At 37.5% G+C, this 21,520-nt stretch overlaps 1 protein-coding gene across 2 annotated transcripts; it reads right to left on the bottom strand.

Moving 5' to 3' along the window:
• Nucleotides 1-1,176: 1,176 nt before the first annotated feature.
• Nucleotides 1,177-21,265, bottom strand: LOC129440576 (uncharacterized). Of its 2 annotated transcripts, XM_055199987.2 has the most exons (10): nt 21,122-21,265; nt 14,784-15,152; nt 14,533-14,646; nt 14,201-14,233; nt 13,738-13,782; nt 13,599-13,625; nt 13,282-13,317; nt 1,902-1,946; nt 1,727-1,753; nt 1,177-1,602 (listed from the first exon to the last, which is right to left on the bottom strand). In XM_055199987.2, the coding sequence occupies exons 1-10, from the start codon at nt 21,186-21,188 to the stop codon at nt 1,565-1,567; spliced, it is 801 nt and encodes a 266-aa protein (XP_055055962.2). In that variant the 5' UTR covers nt 21,189-21,265; the 3' UTR covers nt 1,177-1,564. The 2 variants fall into 2 exon arrangements, with proteins under 2 accessions (XP_055055962.2, XP_055055963.2); XM_055199988.2 differs by lacking the exon at nt 14,201-14,233.
• Between the last annotated feature and the right edge of the window lie 255 nt (nt 21,266-21,520).

Below are 21,520 nucleotides of genomic sequence, written 5' to 3'. Positions count from 1 at the left end.
AACATGAAGAAAGAAGCCTGTCAGAATGTCATATTCTTCAGTGAGTGAGTGGCACCGAAACTTTCAGTTTGCTCTGCATGTGGATGTGGGTGAAGAGTTTGCTGGACAAGTCATCAGTTCTGCCGTCATTTCCTTCTAGCTCTGTGGACCATTTTTTTCTTCTCTCTGCATGCATGGGCCTCAAAAAGCAAGTCACACACTTTTATAAAGATTTTTGTTGTAGGCTGTTTGTTTGTTAGAAAAGTGCATTTAGAAAAGAGCAGCACACTGTAATCATTTTTTGTAATCATTTAATATTTTACTGTGTACATTATGTCACAATTCATTGGAGCAGAGGTTTGATTCTAATCATGTGTTAATAATGAGTAACAGAAAATTCTCACCTAATTTTTAGTCACTGCACTTTGTTTTATGCGCAAATGTTGTTCAAAGACCACAAATTACCACATCTATCTCTATCAAATAAACTCTGTATTCAGTAGCTGTGACTTTTGGTATACAAGACAATAGTGATGTAGTACTCGAGTCTGGTCTCGAGACCGGATTTCTGCTTTCTCGGACTTGTTCCTTCAAAGACTCTTTCTTCTTGATTTGGTCTCGGACCACAGTGAGAGGAGAAGGACCCGTAAGTTCAGACCGAGTCCTCGAGACCAACACATTTTTTTATGTTCATATAAAAAAACACATAACAATAATAATAAAATGCAATGTTGACAGGCATTATTTGAAAATGACATCCCATTGTGCAATGCAAAGATACTGCCATCAGAGCCGTTTATTTATCTCTAGAATGATGATGCATGTGGTAGGGATTTTTTTTATGATAGTAAAAGCATAGTCCATATTAAGATGTTAAGACTGCTCCTCTAAACAATTCCCAATCTAGCTTAGTCTGTAGGCCTAACTGTTGACTATTAACTGGGGTGATATTAAATCATGAATATAAAAACTGACATGTTTTTATGGTCTTGGTCTCGACGCCTAAAGGACTCGGTCTCGACTGTATTTAAAAACCAACGGAGTCGGTCTCGACTACGTCTCGACCCTTCAAAGACTCTGTCTTGACTCGAACTCGGCATAGGCGGTCTTGTCCCCCTCACTACAAGACAGGCTATTACTGCCTAATTGTAAACATTACCCCAAAATGCACTGTAAAAAGAGAATGCAATGCATTCATGTTTTTGTCATCTGTATCAGAATGGACAGAAAATTATAATATTTAATAGTCTTAAAAGTGTGGTCAGTACAAATCTGTAATAATGCAAATTGATTAAAACTCTGCACCAATCTCTGATATGTTATAATCACTCTTATTGCTTTCACAAATTCATCTGTCAATTAACAAAATGGAAAAGTAAACTAATTTGACTTGGGCTCTGTCCAAGACTTGACCTACAGAATTGGATTGAAGTAATAAGAATAAAGAAGCTGGAGTCAGTGTAAAAGGGATGCCAGTATAAGTAGACTGCTGCATACACTGGAAATAATGATTGACAGGTTTAGATGATCAAACTCCTCCCGAACAGATGTGCAGAACTTTTAAACTTGTTGATGCACATCAGTTTTACTTTAAACCGTAGATTGGATTTTTGTGTGAAAATCCTGTAAAACAACAACAGCTTTTTAAAAATCGTATAAAATGTTAGTTTCCTTTTCTGTTTTATGCTCAGCTGAATCAATGTGAAAGATAAATCTTTTTTTTTAACTACAGACCATAATATCATACCTTGGAAGGTCTGTTTGGTCTGCAAATCTGTAATAAAAAAGATTATCCTGTAATTTAGTGATTAGACAGACTGGTTTCAAATTAATTATGGGGTAAGAGGTTTGATAGCAATCAAATAACATATATTTGGATTAAAGTGCTCAGTGTCTTAGTGGACAGAATGCTGGACACTTACTCTTTTTACTGTTGGGCTTGGTTGTCTGGCTTGTTGAGGTGTTCGCTGCAGAATTTGAAAAGACAAAAATATACAGATAAAACAAATTTTATGGCAGTGATGTAGCATTGTTTTAAAAAGTTGCCAGCCATCGCCAACATTTTTTATTAATTTTACTTCTTTAAATATATAAACATCAAATATATCAAATGAAAGAACAGACTTTTAAACATCATATCTTTATTCCTTCATTTTTTATCACCTCTGTAATACGCGTAGGTTTCTTCCAAAAAAGCCTACCACATTTTGAACAAAAAGCTGAGATAATTCCATTTTGTAAAGGGCTTTTAAGATCAGCTTCAGAACGACCCTCCAAACATACAGAGTATGGGAGTTCAGATGCAGGCAGGCCTACTATCATCAAAAACATTAGTGTCAAATGATACGCTTAATCCTGCCCTCGCTCGGGTCATTCAAAACATACTGTTTTTTTTTTTTTTAGCTTTTTAGGCAAATTCCAGCCTGATAAAAATGCTAATTAACAAGAAATCATGCTAGACGCACTTAAGTGGGTTTTGCATCTGAGCTCTTCATTTACTGCTTTTGGGTCGGTAAAAATGCTGCAATGTTTTATAAAGTAACAGCGTCACCTACTGCATTATAGCGGAAATATGGGTGTGGTTACAGAATTTTCCGTCAGCAGCGGGGAAGGGTTGCCTCGAACCTCAAGTGGCGGGACGTTGATTGACAGGCGACCTGACCAATCATATCACAAATATTATGCGCCCCCGACGTTATTCACCAATCAAAACATACAGTTAAACTGGCGGGCAGGGAGTTTTGTTTACTTTGTTCAGTGCAGTGGGAGTGCTTTGCTAATGTCGGATATAACGTTAGCTTTGCGAATGGTCAACTGACGAGATAGAACAGAGGTGAGTCACAGAGAAGCCTGGAGGCATTTTTTGGTTTTGATGTCACTTAATGCTTGTTGGTGTTCTGTTCTTTAGACAGACAAACGAACACGAGCTGCTGCTTCATCACATAACTTTATTTAACTAACTCTCAACCATCAAACACACAGAAGACGTGACTCTGGATGTCAATGTATCAGATGGCCACTAGATGTCCCCATAACATCATATATGTGTAACACATACTATATGTTACATGCCTTTTTCTAAGTATAGTCCTTTATACAGATGAATGTTCCAAACACAACATTTGAGTTTCATTAACTAAATATCAGCATAACTACAAAATGATTTAACACATTTCACAAATGCATTTATACTCAGAAACTATTGCATTTCAACTTATTACACATCCAACAATGCACAAACATTGTATGAACTCTCGGTCTTTGTATTTCTAAGGTATTTTTACAATTCTACCAGACCTTGTACGATAAGCTTGCTCTTTCTCCACGCTTTCATTACCATTTCTTTTATCTGAAACGTCCATACTGTCAAGTGCATTGTTTTGTGATGCATCAACTGACTGCTGACTATCGGTATCCATGTCAACGCTTTTCTCAAATGTTGACGAGTCTGTTTTCTTTTGTTTTTCTTAAATGTCTGCGATTTCGTCTGAACAGCTTTCCATCAGGAGTCTTTACTATAAAAGAACGTGGCTGTTCATGCTTGACCAGAACAACGGCTGGCTTCCACGAATCTCCCTTTTGCATCCTTATTCCTTCTCCAGGTTGCAGATCAGGTAAGTATTTAGCCATCCTGTTGTAATACTGCTTCTGTTTCTTCTGTCTCTGGTAAGCAAAGCAGATGATGTTGGTAGCTTCGTCCTGAGACGTCTCCCCATCAGTAATTGTGCAGGTGATAATCGTATCCCTTCCATTGGCGTGTTGCGGTACTCCAGCAGTGCTATGTATGGATCACATTGACTACTCTGTGCTTTCTTTAAGAGATTTTTCACAGTTTGCACTGCTCTCTGGGCTTGTCCATTAGACTGTGCATAACCAGGACTTTAAGTCACATGCTTGAATCCCCATTCTTCTGCAAAACTTGAAAATTCAGCACTTGCATACTGAGGTCCATTGTCAGATATTACTATATCTGCAATTCCATGCCTTGCGAAGATGGATTTCATTTCCCTGATGACTCCACAGCTTGTCGTGTCCAGTAGTAGTTTTACCTCAATGTACTTTGAAAAGTAGTCCACTCATAACAGAAATGCTGAACCATTGTGGTAAAAAATGTCTGTACCTATTTTTTCCCAAGGTCGTCCTGGCACTTCATGTTGAAACAATGGCTCTTTTTGATTGTTGTTTCTGTTTTCATTGCAGGTAGCACATTTGGATACTGCATCCTCAATTTGTGTCGACACACTTGGCCAGTACAAAATGTCTCTGCCTCTTGCCTTACATTTGACAATTCCCAGGTGTGACTTGTGTATTTTGTTGATCATTTCCTGTCTTAGCTGGTTTGGAACAATGAGCTTATTTGCTTTGAATAACAGACCATCTTCATGACTGATTTCCTCTCGAAATGTCCAGTATGGCTGTATTGACCTTGGCATCATAGATGGCTCTTTCGCCCATCCATTCAGCACTGCATTTGTCAACATTTGCATCTCTGCATCCTCTGCTGTTGCTTTTTTTCTGTTCTGTAATGGGAAGTTGTGACGTAATCCAGTTCACTTCTAGATCCTCTTCCAACAGATTTTCCTTCTGTTCACGCAAATATGCCCGACTTAGAGCATCAACTATGTACAGCTCCTTACCAGGTTTGTACATCACCTTCAGATTGTATATCTGTAGTCGTAGAAGCATTCTTTGTAATCTCATAGGAGCCTGATGCAGCGGCTTCTTAAATATACTCTCTAATGGCTTGTGATCACTTTCAATCGTGATTTCCTTTCCGTACACGTACTGGTGAAATTTCTCACAACCATAAACTATGGCAAACAACTCTTTTTCAATCTGTGCGTATCTACGCTGACAGTTGTTCAGAGCTCTCGAGCCATAAGCCACTGGCCTTCCTTCTTGCAGAATCACAGCTCCTATTCCTTCTGAACTGGAATCGACCGACAATGTGACTGGTTTGTTCACATCAAAGAATTTCAAAGTAGGACTTTGAGTAACCAAATATTTCAGTCTTTCAAAACTTTGTTGTTGAGCATCCTCCCAGTGCCACTCTGTCTCTTTCTCCAACAATTTCCTCAAAGGTGCACTTATGTCAGACATATTTGGAATGAACTTTGCCAGATATTGCACTACTCCAAGAAATCTTTGTAGTTCTTGCTTGCTTTGTGGTGGAATTTTAGTCACTGCCCTTACCTTTTCTTCATCAGGCTTAACTCCTTGAGCACTCAGAATGTGTCCTATGTATTTGATCTCCATCATTCTTATTTTGCACTTATTTCTGTTGAGCTTCAAATTGTTTTTTCTTGCACATTCCAGCAGCTTTATTAGCCTTTCATCATGCTCTTGAATAGAGTCTCCCCACACCAGCAAGTCATCAATGATATTTACCACACCTTCCAGTCCTTCTATCATTTGTGCTATGGATCTCTGAAAGACTTCTGACGCTGAGGATATACCGAAAGGTAACCTTAGAAAACGGTATCGTCCAATAGGTGTGTTCATTGTGCAAAGCTTAGAACTTTCATGATCCAGCTTTATCTGCCAAAACCCTTGATTCGCGTCCAGCACAGAAAAGTACTTTGCATTCGGCATTCTTGAGACCACATCTTCTACTGTCAGCATTGGATAATGCTCTCTTTGTATTGCCAAGTTGAGATCTTTAGGATCCATACAAATGCGCATTTTCTTTGATGTAACTACAGTTACCATGCTGTTGACCCACTCAGTTGGCTCAGTTTGCTTTGCGATGACCCCCATCTGCTCCATTCTTTGTAGTTCTTCAACCACTTTCTCTCGCAGAGCTACAGGTATCCTTCTCGGCGCATGCACAACTGGTCTGACATTTGGATCAATTTGTATGTGGTGTTTCCCGGGTAAACATCCTAATCCTTCAAACAGATCCTCAAAATCCTTGAGAATGTCACTGCTCTTTTCTATTTCATACAGTCTTTTAATCATGCCCATTCTTTGACATGCAGCTCGTCCTAGAATGGCAGGTGCATCATGCTTCATTATTTCAAACAGGATTTTGTATTTCTGTCCTTTGTACACACAACTCAGTGCTCTCTTGCCCAATGGCGCCATCTTGTGTCCAGAATATGTTACAAGTTTGCGCTTGACCTCTGCAGTCTCCCTGATATGTTAAGCAACTTGTACACTCTTTCTGACAAAACATTACATTCAGCTCCTGTATCCAGTGTCACTTTTACATCATTCTTGTTTATCTGGATTGTTTCGAACCATTGTTCATCCTCCTTACTTGAGTTGATGGACATTACATTTCTTTCTTTTTCCACAGTTACTGTACCAATAAACATGTTACCATCTTGTTCAATCACATGCATTCTTTTACTCTGACTCTGCAGGTCTTTGGTTTTACACATCTTTGCAAAATGATGACAAGACTTACATGTTTTCCCGTAGGCTGGGCATTTTCTGTACTCGTGCTTGTTGCCGCATCTGCTGCATTCCTTAGGGGCCAGTCACTCCAAAAGCGACTCAAACGCTTGCAAACGCAAGGCGCGTCGCACTGCCTTTTTTTAAAAAAGAGCAGTGCGACACGGCTTTTCATATTGCTAAGCAACCACCGAGTCAGCTGTCTTGTCAATCAAATATTGAAGCGCGAACGCTCTTTTGCTGTTAACTGTCATATTAGCAGAAACTTTAAAAAGAGGGCGCTTGCTCTGACCTTGTTTGAGGATGAGAGGTGCACAAACACGCAGGAGAGAGTGAGCGAGTGGAGTCCGGTTCTTCAAAGCAGCTGTAAACTTCCCTCGCCACAACGTAAGGCCCGCCTCTCCCCTCATTTGATTGGACAATGCAAAGACGCGAATGACGTCGGCGCTTCTCCGCTCTCAGCGCTCCTTCAAAAACGCGTGCGCGGCAGGCGGCAAAAAACCGCAAGGCGCTTGGCACACATAAACAGCGCGCAAATGCGCCCTGCCCATAGAATATCATTCAAAAAAGGCGCCTGCAACTGCCATAAACGCTTTTGGTGTGACTGGCCCCTTACTCATCACTGATGTCTGCTCTGATTTGGTGTCTCTTTTCTTTGGCTTTATAGATTCAACTTTATGTACATTTACTTCATCATTGAGTGCTTTCATTTGACTCGACGTGATCTCGCTGGCCCTGCATATGTCTATGGCTTTTTCCAATGTGAGATCCGTTTCCCTTAGAAGTCTGCCTTTAAGTTGATCCTCTCTAATGCCACATACAATCCTATCACGAATTAATGAATCGTGCAGATCACCAAACTCACAGTCTTTTGCTTTGCTTTTCAGATCAGTGACGTACATGTCGATTGTTTCTGCAGGACCTTGCGATCTCGTGAAAAACACGTGTCTGATGTACGATAGATTTTTCCGAGGCTCACAATAATTTTTAAACTTGTCTTTCATTATTTGTATTTTATTTTTCTCCTCTTCTGAGAAATCAAATGTATTACATACTTTTATGGCCTCTTCCCCCGCCACGTGCAGAAATGTAGCACACTGCACCGTCTCAGACTTCTCTGCCACTCCGCTTGGTAGTGAGAAAAGTTCGAACTTCTGTATTCAGTTCTTCCAATTTTCCGAGAGATTTCCTTGCAGAATCAACGGCGGTGGTGGCTGTAACTGTGCCATCCTCTTTTTTTTTTTGCGTTTATATCGACTTTATTCTGACACCATGTTCTGTTCTTTAGACAGACAAACGAACACGAGCTGCTGCTTCATCACATAACTTTATTTAACTAACTCTCAATCATCAAACACACACACGTGACTCTGGATTTCAATGTATCAGATGGCCACTAGATGTCCCCATAACATCATATATGTGTAACACATACAGTGTTTCCCCTAGGTTTACAGCTTTGGGGGGGGGGGGTTGGTTGGGTAGGTATATTATATATATGAAGCGTTTGGTTCCAAAACGCGATAAACGCCATTTTTGAAAAAAATGAGTTACTGCCAAAATCAGTATTATATCAGGTCAGTAGTTAAAAGTAAATTCTTAATTTTACGCAAAATCCAATATCCGCCGTGTTATTCTGTCATCTTTTCTCCCTTTTTTCCCAAAATGCGATAAACGCCACTCCTCCTTTTTTACAGAACGCAATAAATCCATTTCTGATATTACAGCCCACCAGTCACGCAGTGTAAACAAACAATGGCGGACGCGCTGAGTACACGGAGTCCTAGTTTTCCTCATCTACTTTGTACTCCGTGATCAACAAACAAAACAAAATAATACTTTAATTGCATCGCTAAACCTGTGATGGTTTTCTGTGACGGGAAAGAAACGTAAGCCATCAGCATCTAATATTTTCCCTGAGAGGCACTCGGGAGACAGGTGCTTGTTCTCCCGACAGCATCAAGCTTCTCATGCTAACACATTGACCCCAGAGGATCTTATGAAAAACTTTACATAATTTTATTCAAAGTCAACGAAAATCGAGCAGGACCAAAAACATTTTACAGCTGATCTCTGTGAAAGACGTTAAGCGACGACGTAACCGCAATGACAGTGATCTTAATATGACAAAGTAAGTGTTTTGATTAATGACATTAATGTTTATATTTTTAATTAGTGTGTACAACTAGTCAACTAAATGAATATAACATGGCAAAGATAAATGCACATTTATAAAGGCTATTGATTCAATAGATTTATAGCATTTTGAATAAAAACTTGTCATGGATTTATTGCATTTTGTGGAAAAATTAATCCGTTTTTATAATAAATCTTTGAAAATCAACTTATGGATTTGAATTTTTTATGTTTTTATAACCTAAAGATGCTATGTGAAAGTTTGTAACAGAAAATAGTTGTTTTCATCTTGTCACTTTCTTGGTATAGAAAACACGTTTTTACCAAAATTTGTCAAAATGGATTTATTGCGTTTTGGAACCAAACTCTTCATATATATATATATATATATATATATATATATATATATATATATATATATATATATATATATATATATATATATATATATATATATATATATATATACTCGTTTTATGTCTGACAACAGAACAGATAATTAAAAAAAACATTGACGAACAATGAATGAGCAATAATATATATATATATATATATATATATATATATATATATATATATATATATATATATATATATTATTGCTCATTCATTGTTCGTCAATGTTTTTTTTAATTATCTGTTCTGTTGTCAGACATAAAACGAGTCGACTATAAAGTAGTGAGTAAACACGATGCAGTCACACCTTGAGTTTAATCCAACCAGCTGTTCCTTTAACTCTGCTGAAATCCTGATATATAAACTTAATTTATAATTGTCTGACAAAATAACCATACATTTACATTGAAGCCTTACTGCTGTTTTCTCATCATGTCTTTTTGAGTTATGAGCTTTTTTATTTCAATAACTTTTTTGCTCACCAGCCAAAGTGGCTAGTTGTTTTCCAAAGTTACTACCCACCCAGCATTTTCACTGGCCACAACTTTGTTGCTGGTAAAATACATTTTATATGATTAAACTTGACTATGGCATCCTAAAATGACTGAGTAATTGTACTCGATTGAGTTGTAGTTTCCCAGTGTCATTGCGCATTGTTTATAATAGTCATTGCGCATTGTTTATAATTTCGCATAACTTTTAAGAAAACTACAATTAAAAAAAAATTCAACCAGCCAAAGTGGCTAGTGGGATTGGCTGTCTTATCCGCCACAGCCGAAATCTACCTGCATTTGGCGGGTGTTAATGTCAAGCCCTGGTCGCGTAGCCTAATAGCGCAGACAAATCGATGCAAATTCAGAAATATGACAGCATACACTGTTACTGTTACACAGAGTTATAGCTACTGTACAGCATTAGAATGCGCGCGTGTGTGTGGGAATACACCGTCACCTTTTCAGTTATGAGGCGTGCGCTGCACACGACAGAGCGAGCATTCAGTGAATTAAGCCGAACAGTAAAATATAAATGTGCGCACTCAATTGGAGAATTTTAAACGTGCAAACACAGACAAAAAGACATGCCATCGTAGAAATAAGATAAATAACATGTTACTTGAGGGCTATTTAGTTTGTTTAATAAAATAACAAATTGTTATCTGGCGCTATAAGAAAAATCAAATATACTTGACCTTCAAGGGGGGCGGGTCGAGCCGTTAGGAGGGCGGGGCGCCCCCCCTTATATAATGGTAGGGGAAACACTGACATACTATATGTTACAGTTGGCATATACAGTGATGGGGGAAACGAAGCTTTCAAATTGATGATTAAAAATGATTCACTGTTTCAAAGTGCTTGAAACACCTAAATATCTCTCCACCTGCTGGGCTCAGTCCAAACATTTTACACTTTTTACACAATAATTGCAAAGGTTTTTCTAAAAATATGTTTGTTAAGAAAATAAATTAACTTAATTAAGCTATTAAGTAAAAATGCCGTGTTTTGAAATCGCCCATCACTATACAGTATTAGCAATTAAACTACATGAGGGACATTTTACAGAACATTATACAGAGCATTAAACAAATTTGAGATAATAGCCAAGTTGCTATTAAATTAGAATTTTCTGTAATGGTTTTATTGTTTTTTTTTTCAGCAGGGTGGCACAATAATTTGGGTCATTCTACAGAAAAGGTGGAATTCGGGTGATGGAACTTTGCTTAAATGAACTTTTTTCAACATACCCAAAACTTCTTTAATAGCATTTATTAATTAACTTCAAATCTTTGAATCCGCAAAGCGGGGAGCTTGATCTATTTTTAACTTTTTAATACATTTTAATAAAGAATCCATGAGTCATTTATTTGTCATTGGTATTACCTGTGATTTAAATAACATTAATGTTGATACAAAATATTTTTTTCTAATTACAGCTTGTGTATTTAGTTAAAGGTTGAGTAGAGGAATGATAACAGCAAGAAAAATAATTGATTATTAATATTTGTTTAATTAAATTCTTCATCTTTACTCAGCATTGTATGAAATTATTTGATTCTCAGTTTGATTTTTTCTTTAAGACCAACAAAACCTAAAATATTCAACCAAAAAGGCTTTGATGCAAAGACTGAAATATCAACAATGTCTTACATCCCATATCAACAACAAAATATTACTAGAAAGTACAAGAAAATACATTCATAACACCAAAACTTGCTTTAACACCAATGACACAATGTAACACCAATGACAAAATTAGAATATAATAATATATTATATAATGAATATGATAAAAGTTTTTATCTTGTTTTGTTTTTATGGTTTTATGTTGGTCAGTTAAAGGAATAGTGCTTAGGAAGTACTCATTAGAGAAGTAACACTAATGACGGTAACACCAATGATGTTAACACCAATGACAATTTACAGAAAAAAATAATATTTTAACAAAATGGCTGCGATGTGCTATTTAATAAAGCATGTTTCAAAAGTTGTTTGCTCAAAATGGCTTGTAGGAAAAGATTGTTACCCATCTCTAGGAGCCTCTGTTTCAGGGCATTTCAGATTGTGCCGATTTGAGCTAGTCATTACATATTTATGAGCTGCTGCTCCTTTGATCACGCCCCACTACTACCGTCATGTGCGCGTGCATAGTGATATCATGAGCAGTACAGACCATACTGTGTTATTATTTTATATATTTTTATTATTAACGGTTTATGTTGCCAACAGACAAATCATGCAGAAAAGTATCACTAATAAGTACACTACAGGAGAAGAAACTCTTGACACACAATGATTCCAGAGTCAATTGTGATGTAGCAGTTTCAACAATACACTCGTTTTCCCTGGACAATGCTAACATATTCCCGTTATAAACCTTTTCAAACGCATTATTTTCGCAAATTACAGAAATTAAGACCCGGCGGGGGATGTATACTGCTTGTGGACCGCGTGCTAATTGCTAGAAGCTAGCGGGAGGTCCGGAAAGTTATAAGAGGCTCGGGGGTTAGCCTCATCAGAAAAGCCGGGGCGGTAAGGCCCGGTCTCGGTTAGTTTGGCAAAAAACTTTTAGTTTGGCAAAGCACTATTACTTAGTTCTTGTAGAATTGTAAATAAAGCCGTCAAATTTTTTTTAAACTTTCAAAACCACGCTGTAAACTATCTAGCCTGCAAAAATATCTATATAGCCTAAGTAACTGTCTACAAACAATTGTAACATCACTATACCTTTTAAATGTATAATTTACGGGATTAGCATCAATGTATGATCTCTGTTTTGAGATACAGATGCTCTAGCATCATAAATGTAGTAGGGATGCACCGAATCCAGATTTTTTAGGTTCGGCCGAATCCCGAATCCATCGTTTAAGATTCGGCCGAATCCGAATACCGAATCCTACTCGCATCCTTATTCCATTAACAAAGTAAAGCACATTAATGAAGTAAACAACGTCCACAGCAGTGTATTTTTAATTTTATTTAATTTTAACTGTACATTATGCCAGGATGACAAGTTGGAAAACTATTTTGACGATTACCATAAGCCTATGCATAATGAAAGCGATGCGTTGCGACACGCTCGTTTTTCCAATAAGCAAGCAGCTCCGCGCTGAAAACCATATTCAACTTTGAGTGAGAAGCTCCGCTCGTCAATGTCACAGTCTTCACACGGCCGTCCAATTACAGTGGAGGAGGGGCGGGACATTACCACAGCGGGACATTTGCGTCGTAACACACTGTATATAAGATTACTTCGGGTTCCAATAACCACGCATTAAAACTTTGTTTTTAAAAGTAGGCGGGAGTATAATCCATAATATCCAAATAGCGCTGTTATTTCCGTGAGAAATGATGACAGTAGAGAGGGTATCAGCGAAGTGACTGCTCTCTGTGCTCTCTAGCTACCTGGTGGGTGGAGACCTGCGAGTGGGGTGGTGGGCGGGAAAATTCAAACTGAATGTGATGAAACGGCTACTTACGTCACTTCGGAGCTGAGTTTGAAACCGTGTAATCTGAGACTCAAGGCAGAGGACATTAAGAAACCTGTATCTCACTCAAAACAGCATGGATGGATTTTTTCCAAGTTTGTATGCATGTGGGAGCATCAGAGACACAAATGAACACCCCAAAACCCAGAAAAAGTGAGTTTTTCATAATATGGGAACTTTAAATGATTAAGTGGTCTGCAAAAGCAAGGGACAAGCATTTCCACTTTTTTTGTAGAATGACCCATTTACGTCATAGAAATTATACAGATTACTAAATCATTCGCACACAAACTGCTTATAGGTCCTGTGTATCATGAAATCTCACAAGGTGTTATAAAAGACATGTATAGAGTATCTTCTGTAACCCTTATGTAGTTAAGCTGAAAACCTACCATAGACATGATCACTGCCAGTATTTTTGCAGGCCCCTGTAACATAATAGCACTTCAGTTTATATGATCACACACAGAACATAACCTTTCAGAAGTCAGAGATTAATAGGGGTGGGTTTATAAAAAAGTTTTCAAACAAATCTTTATGAATTTAGCCATATGTTGTTGAATTTCAAACAATACAGCTCACCAGCAAAATACATCTATGTAGCTTCCACATCTCTTCAAACATCCACATATTTGTTATTCTGTAGGGCAGAACAATTGCACTGGCAAAAAATATATATTAACAGAAGCTACAGACCATGAACTCTCACCTCGGAAGGCTTGCATGCTCTCCAAATCTGTAACATAAAGGATTAGTTGCCATTAAATGTTTCCAAACTAGTTAATTTAGGACAACATTTACTAATACACAGAAACATCTGAATCTAGTGCTGGTTATTTAATATTTACTTATTTCATTGGGGGTCTTTATTCTGTTGGTCCTGGATGTGTTTTCTATTAAAAAAAAACAGATAAAAATGTACTGTAGTTGGATTGAATTTGCAGGAATTAAGCAATTAATGCCCCCAGTGGCCGAGAATGCAACTACTATTTCTAACAAATGCAACAACTATTGTGCTAAATTAATTTTATTTCAAGCTTAAAACATTACCTTAATGAAACATTTTATTAGTATTAACATTAATATACTTTCAAACATAAACCCAACACTACTGAGACAAACATTTTATTAGTTTTAACATTAATATACTTTCAAACATACACCCAACACTACTGAGACGAAAAATTGTGTTCTTTTTGTCCTGCTCTTTCTGCAAATGAAAAGATTAGCATAGGCTGATTTTAAAAGGACAAAATGTCTCCCACAGAGTTAATGTGTGCATAGTCTTATTTTATAGAGCTGGAAATATACCGTAGACTGGTCCACCACTGATATTTTGTTTACCTGTGATGAAAACAGATAGCAACAAATTTGAGCAGTTTCCAACCCAGCACCACCACTAGTCTCAGCAAGGAAGCTAGTTGCACTAACTACTAGCCTATATTTAGTTCTGCTGTTCACCAATGAAACCCACACTGTGGTTGACTGTGTGCAAATACAAGAACTTTTCATATATCAATCATTCATGTTTTGACTCAGATATTTATACATATGCACATTTTATATAAAATCAGTTAATTATGATGATTAGTGGATTGCATGAATGGCAAAGACAAAAGCAATGTCATTTTAGTAATACTTACGTTTAAAACATTTAAATGTGATTATAAGTAGCATGAGTAGCACAACCCCTCCTCCTGTTGCTGCAACTGGGATCAGCCAAGTTAAAGTGTTCTCAGAGTCCACTAAAACCACAGCTTCATACAACAAAGATGGCTTATTGTGTTAATCATGTTACAAAATATACATATGTAAAACACAGCACAGTGATCTGTAAACCTTAACATTTACATTTAGGCATTTAGCAGATTTTAAGGTGGTGTAATTAATTTACCTGGGCGTAGTTCAATTTGCTTATAGGCTAGGAGACAGCCAATCTCTCTGAACAGATTACAGTGGTAGAGACCTAAATCAGACTGCTGCACATTACGGATTAAGATGGAGAACTGTGGCAATCCAGATTCCAATTTTGGGAATGTCTTTATGCGCCCTCGTTTGCTATTCCAGAATTTTGCTTCACCCTCCAGACTGATCTCCACAATATCTACCACTGCTGGAGTAAGCTGTCTCCATTCCACACCCGTATCAGTTCTGTTTGACTGTAAAAGGTCTGATTTAAAAGAACAGGGCAGTCGGACATCAGACTGCAGCTCAGCGGTTAAACTCGTGTTGGCTATAAGCTCTGTCTGGCATGCATTCAAACCTGTGAAAACCACAACAGAAAATCACCATCTTGTTTATGACTACTGAGCAATCAGTTCACACTCATAAGACCTTTAAAGCTATGGTCTACGATTTCAAAGATTGTTCATTATTAATAACCTCGTTTATGGCTCTACAGTAAAATCCTAACAATATGAAGAGAAAAACGAATGAAAAAAATCCATTCACTCTATTGGTTGTACAGCGGCAGAGAAGTTGACCAATGTAAGCTGTCCGGCTGGACAGCTTACATTGGTCAACTGCTCTTATCCAATCCCCGCTCCACTTGAAACTCCACCTTGTGCTCGCGTCTCCACCCCATCGCACTCCACCCGCCCCCCTGCTGCGACATGAAATTTCTGACAGTGTATGGTAGCTAGCAAAGTAGCAACAGCTCACAAATGGAGAAAAAACAAACCGACAGCAGATAGCCGTCCCTACAGTCAAGGTTGGAAGAGAGAGAAAGTCTGTAGAAGAAAGAGCAGAGATAAAAAAAATAATGTGAAGAACGCCGGACTCAAAGTCGAATTAATATAGGGTCCGCCATTGACCGTTGGAGGAAGCTTCAGGGAGATATGGGACTGAAAACCGACGCTGACACGGCAGACTTTTTGTTGAGCAGGTTAGCATTTATTTATACTTTTATGGTGTGAGGTGTCACATAAATATCTTTATATCAGTCTGACAACATGCTCATGCTGCCGGTTGGCATTGGAATGTTAGCAGTTTAGCTTTCAAAGTAATTATATTTCTTGAAGTGCTTGAATATATTTCAATAGGCCTAACAGTTAGTGGGGTTCTGTTCGAAGACGATCGAAATTTGAACAAGATGGTTGTGTGCTGCTATAACAATTACTCAAAACCTTAGCAATAGTAACTAATAATTATTGTGCAATTAATGTGCGCTAGGTAGCACTTTTGACCAGGGGAAACGAGGCTCAGGAGGGGAAACGTATGCCAAACGTTGTTGTGAAAGTAAATAACGTCAATCAGTCATAATTGAAGAGTTTCATTGCAAAACGAGATAAATCCATTTTTTAACATTTTTGTCAAAACATGTTTATTATTATGTTATCATGTTATTATTTTGTTTTATGGTGCTACTTAGCTGTATTTTTTAAGTCATGAAGGTTTAAATCAAAACAAACCAACTGCAGTTGCATTGAAATGAATTGGAATGCACAACCAAAAAACGAGATTTCTGAACAATTAAAAAAACGGTGGTTATCTCGTTTTGAAACGAAACTCTTCAATTGTAAGTGTTCATTCCTTCAAGGCTTTGGGCCAATCCCATTTCTCTGTCTTACCCCTTCCCCTTACCCCTACCCCTTAGTTTTGCACGTTCACGTGAGAGTAAGGGCTATCCCAATTCTCGTTTTGATCAAGGGGTAGGGCTAAGGGCAAGTAGTAGATACCCCTTAAAACCAAGAATTTCCGCGAGCTTACTTGAAACCAAGGGGTACCCAGAATACACTGCGCAACCGGCAAAAATGGCGGCCAGAGCGTCTAGAAAATCCCATAAATGTAAGTATTTTCGGCTTAATAATTAATTAAAAAATTACTAACGTCTTGTTTTGTGCTCTATACAGTCCTGTTCATATATATTTGAATTATGTTCTTAATTTAAATGTTTTAAAATTTCGCTACTTTGCTACGCTAACGTTACGTTGCTGATTTGCACAACATTCCCGTATTTCTCTAACTAGCCATGAATGGACTGCATGCTTATCGGTACATGCTTTACGTATACCGTCCTGTATCACACAGGGACGCCAGAAGAAACTTGGCGGCTGATTCACTTTCGCTTACACTTGCACTCGGCATCTTGGAAGTTTGTGATCAACATTTGTCGCGTCTTGTGACGTTGCAGTCAGCCAACGACGATGTATGATGACGTAACCGTAACCAAGCGGTGTCTCATTTCATAGGGGTATGTTTTCACCCCTAGCGCTTAACACTTGGTTTTGAGGGACAAGGGCTAGGGGTAAGACGAAGTGGTAGGGGAAGGGGTAAGACAGAGAAATGGGATTGGCCCTTAATGTGTTCACTGCTTTTAGCTAAATCTCGGTAAATCTCTGTTCCGATGTTTACTACCGGTGATCACAGCTTGACTGAGTGACGTTGTTCAGGTCGTGTCCCGGTGGGAGAGGTGTGTGTGTGGAGGTGCGGGATGAGTTTTTTTAAAGCTTACCAACCGTCTTAGCCTTTCTCGACCGATTTTCAACATCGTAGACTACAGCTTTAAACTAAATTTTAAATAATTTTTAACGTTTTTCCTATTTAAGACGAGTAGTTATACGAGCAAGTTTGGTGGTACAAAATAAAACATAGCGCTTTTCTAAGCGGATTTAAAAGAGTAACTATATTTTATGGCGTAATAGCACTTTTGGGAGTACTTCGACTCGGCGCAGTAACACCCTCCCTCTCCCATTATGAGAGTGAGAAGGGGAGCAGACTTTTCAGGCGAGTCGAAGTACTCCCAAAAGGATGTCTCAGCTCATTCACTTCAATGGCGCGGGGGCGTGGCGATCTCTTCTCATTACAGATAATCAGGTAACATTAGAGAGACGGTCCCTCTCCTACTTCTCATACAGTTTACACCGAATGACAATATATGTTTTCGATCTCACTTACATCATTTAAAAGCTGAAATTCCAAGCATTACGTAGACATTTATTTGTTTACATGTATTCGTGAAGTTACAGTTAATTTTCTGACGCGTTTCTGAAATGACTTTACTGAGGGAGAGAGAACAAAACGCGCATCATGTTTATTTTCTTAATTTTGCGAAAAGCACAGCATTCTGTTTTTATTGGGAGTGGACAGAAAAAAAACTAGACACTTTAACGTTTTAAATGATGTATAAATCTCATCTGTATGTCCAAAATCAGCAGAGTTATCTAAGTCTCTTTACGGAGTGATTGAAAAATAAAGAGTTGGCGGCGCCCGCGCCGCAGCCGACCCCAGAGTGTTAACAAAACCAGTCACCTTATCCAGCATGCGGATCCTGCTCACATCACTCGCAGCCGTACTTCACAGTGTATAAAGTTTTAAAAACCTCTTAAAGAAATTTCACCTCAGGATCGCGTTCCAGCAAACCTCCTGCAGACGGCTGAGCGCTCTACACCTGCGCAGTAGCCTACCAGTGTTGCCAGATCTCGCGAGACAAATAAGCAACCAGGCCTGTGAAAACAAGCCCAAAACAAGCGACTTTTCTACGCCCCCCCCATCCGTAAGCCTCAAAAAAACACAATGCTGTTAGATTATTTTGGTCAAAGCTGTGAGTGATACGCACGCGAGACGGCAGAACGTTGCTATGGTTTTTGCAGTGTGTACGAGACCATTGAGGAGAACGGGGCTGCATTTTTTATGTTTGTTTGAGGTCCGCATGGTGTGCACGTATTTCACACTTAACTGATACTCTGCACAGTGCTTTGAGTCGTCCCACACGACAGGTTGAATTCATTCTTTTACTCCTTTCTCTTTCTCCCAGTCTTTTCCCACTTTGTCCCATGCATTTGTTCCTCCAAAAAACTCTCCTACAGTCTAGTCAGTCAACATCAGTCGCAACTCGCGCGCATTAATTTAAAGTTTACATCACTCACTGACTACGTTTTCCTAGCCAGAAAAAAACAACAACTACACTTTATAAACAAGCCCAAAATAACGCGACCCACGACAATATTTGTAAGCGACTTTACAGAAAAGCAAGCCCAAAGTCGCTTATAATAAGCGGACTTGGCAACACTGTAGCCTACGCATAGTCGTCTTTTGCTTTAGCGTGATCTGATATCTGCTGTTGTTTCATTCTGGTTTGCCATTGCATAAATTATATTTGGCCAAAATACTTGTGTCTACACATGTTGCAAAGTTTTATTCTGCCAATGATAACACCTATTAAAAATAAACAAATAGAGTGCTGCTTTGTGGTCATTATTGTGTCATTTGAAATAAAAGAGTCAAAATTGCAAAGCACCACTTCAAATATGTCCGCAAATGTTTATTTACCTGGTAAATAGGGAATAAGTTGCTATTTTTATTGTACTTGCCTTAAAAAAAAGATAACCACATTAAATCAACTGGACTTTTGTTATTAAAAGCAAGTTATATAGGCTAGTAAAATAAAAGTGATGTGCTGTTATATTTATTTGCCGATGTGGCTCATAGACATCGACTGTATACAACATTCAGTAGTCAATATGAAAAAATCACAATAAAATCATAAAAAAACATAATTTCCCCATAGACTTGACTAAGTCATACATACCACGTAATATTACAATAGGTACCCTGTAGTTATAAAATACTTAGAGTATAAATAATTTATAATTCTTCATATTCTTAACCCCTTATTACCCCAAACGTAACATATTGTTCCCTTATACCTACAAGTACGTACTGTAGAGGTACCCTGTTGTTACAAATAGGTACGCTGTAAATTCGGTTTAAGTACCCGGTACATTGCGGGTCGTAAAATAAATTGTTACCAATTTTGCTTTGATGCTCTTTTTGAGCATTGGTAAATATTTGCAGATTTTGCACCTTACGTAACAGTTGGGTGTGAGTCTTTTTATTGTTCTTCAGTGTAATAAAAGGGATCCCACTAGTTTAAAAGTTAAAAGCTTAATGCAAGCAAGGGATTCATAAACAACTATCACAAAACCAGCGTTGACCATCCAAGCAACAAAGTTTTAAGAATCAAGTGTTTGTAAAATTTATGATTATGTGATAACTTTTTTTGTTATTTACTACTGCAATAAAATTCATTGTTGACCATCCAGGTAACTTATAGTTACTTTTGTAAATTTTGTTTTTACTTTTTTGTTAAATACTGTACATAACATATGTTGTAAGTAACAGATGTAAAGCATATACTACCGGTCAAAAATTTTTAAACACTTGACTGAAATGTTAACCATAAAATTCTTTTCATTTGAAGGTGTATGGATTAATGCTTGAACATACTTTCGTAGACCAAAATATAGCTGCCAAACAGATTACTTTCTGTTATTAGAAAACAGAAATTTTATTTTAAAATATTATTTTTGCAAATAGATGACTTAGACTGAATATTAAAAGAAAAGCAGCCAATATGATCCCAGATTAAATATGAACACCTTTAATAATCTTTAAAATTCATCTTAAAAACTTTAAGAAGCTTCTTCATAAAATGACGGTTTTGCAATTTCTAGGCAAAGGGTGTATGCACTTCAGACTGCAAAAATGACTTTCTTACTTACTTTCTTACTTATTTTGTCTTGTTTTCAGTACTAAATAACTAAAAATTCTAATATTAAGATGTATTTTCTTATTAAAAAAAACTGTAAGTCTAGTTTTTAGAAATTTTTTTTAAAAAAAGATTTAAGTGAATTTGTGCTTAAAACACAAATTGTCGCTTGGGTTTAGGGTTAGATTTACATAAAATGCATCCTTACCCAAACCCAACTCTAACCCCATTGCCAGGCGACAATTGTTTTAAGTTTAGAAAATATAAAAGAATAAAGCAGAAAAAATAGTATAAACCAATACTTAAAGCAAACACCAAATCTAACCCTAAACCCAAGCGACAATGGTTTGAAAATAGCAAAAAAGCAGTTGAGTAACCAATCCATGAGAATGCTACGGAAAAAGACAGTACGTGACACGGCCACGGAAAAACGAGCAAAAAATTCACTTAACTTTGATATTTTTGGTCTAAAAACGAGCCTTATTTTCTTAGGTCATTTTGCTAATCAAGAAAATACGTCTTTATTTAAGAATGTTTTAGATGTTTATACTAAAAACTAGACAAAAAACCAATAAACATTTAAGACATTAGAAGACATTTAAGTGGATGATAAAATATAACAGAGTTTGTGTTATGCCATCGTAGTTTAATATTTCCAGAGTAAAATGGATAAACTGAACAAAGAAAGTAATGTATATATGAATATTTACAAAAAGAATTGCATTAAAATGATTGTTGCTTACCATGTTTAAATGTAACATATAGAATTAGTAATAAGATCCAGAAGATAACATGTCGCTTCACACCCATGTTTCAGAACAGCAGCAGTTCAATACCAGGAGGTAGTTCAGTTTGCTCAGAGGCTAATCAGCCAATCTCTGAACAGATTATAGTGGTGAAGACTTCAATCAGACTGCTGCCTATTACAGATTAAGATGCAGAACTCCGACAATCCAGATTCCAGCTGTAGGAATATCCTTATGATCCCAGAAGTGAGCTGACTCCATATCTGCTTTTCTGTCTGACTTTAAGAGGTCTATTGAAAAGAAAATGGCAGTGAGACATCAAACTGCAGCTCAGTGGTTAAACCTCTGTTAGTTATTAGCTCTCTCTGACATACATTCAAACCTGTAAAAACCACA

This window comes from Misgurnus anguillicaudatus, chromosome 22 (assembly GCF_027580225.2).
Source record: "Misgurnus anguillicaudatus chromosome 22, ASM2758022v2, whole genome shotgun sequence".
Lineage (NCBI taxonomy): Eukaryota > Metazoa > Chordata > Actinopteri > Cypriniformes > Cobitidae > Misgurnus > Misgurnus anguillicaudatus.
This window is presented reverse-complemented; position numbering and strand designations above follow the sequence as displayed.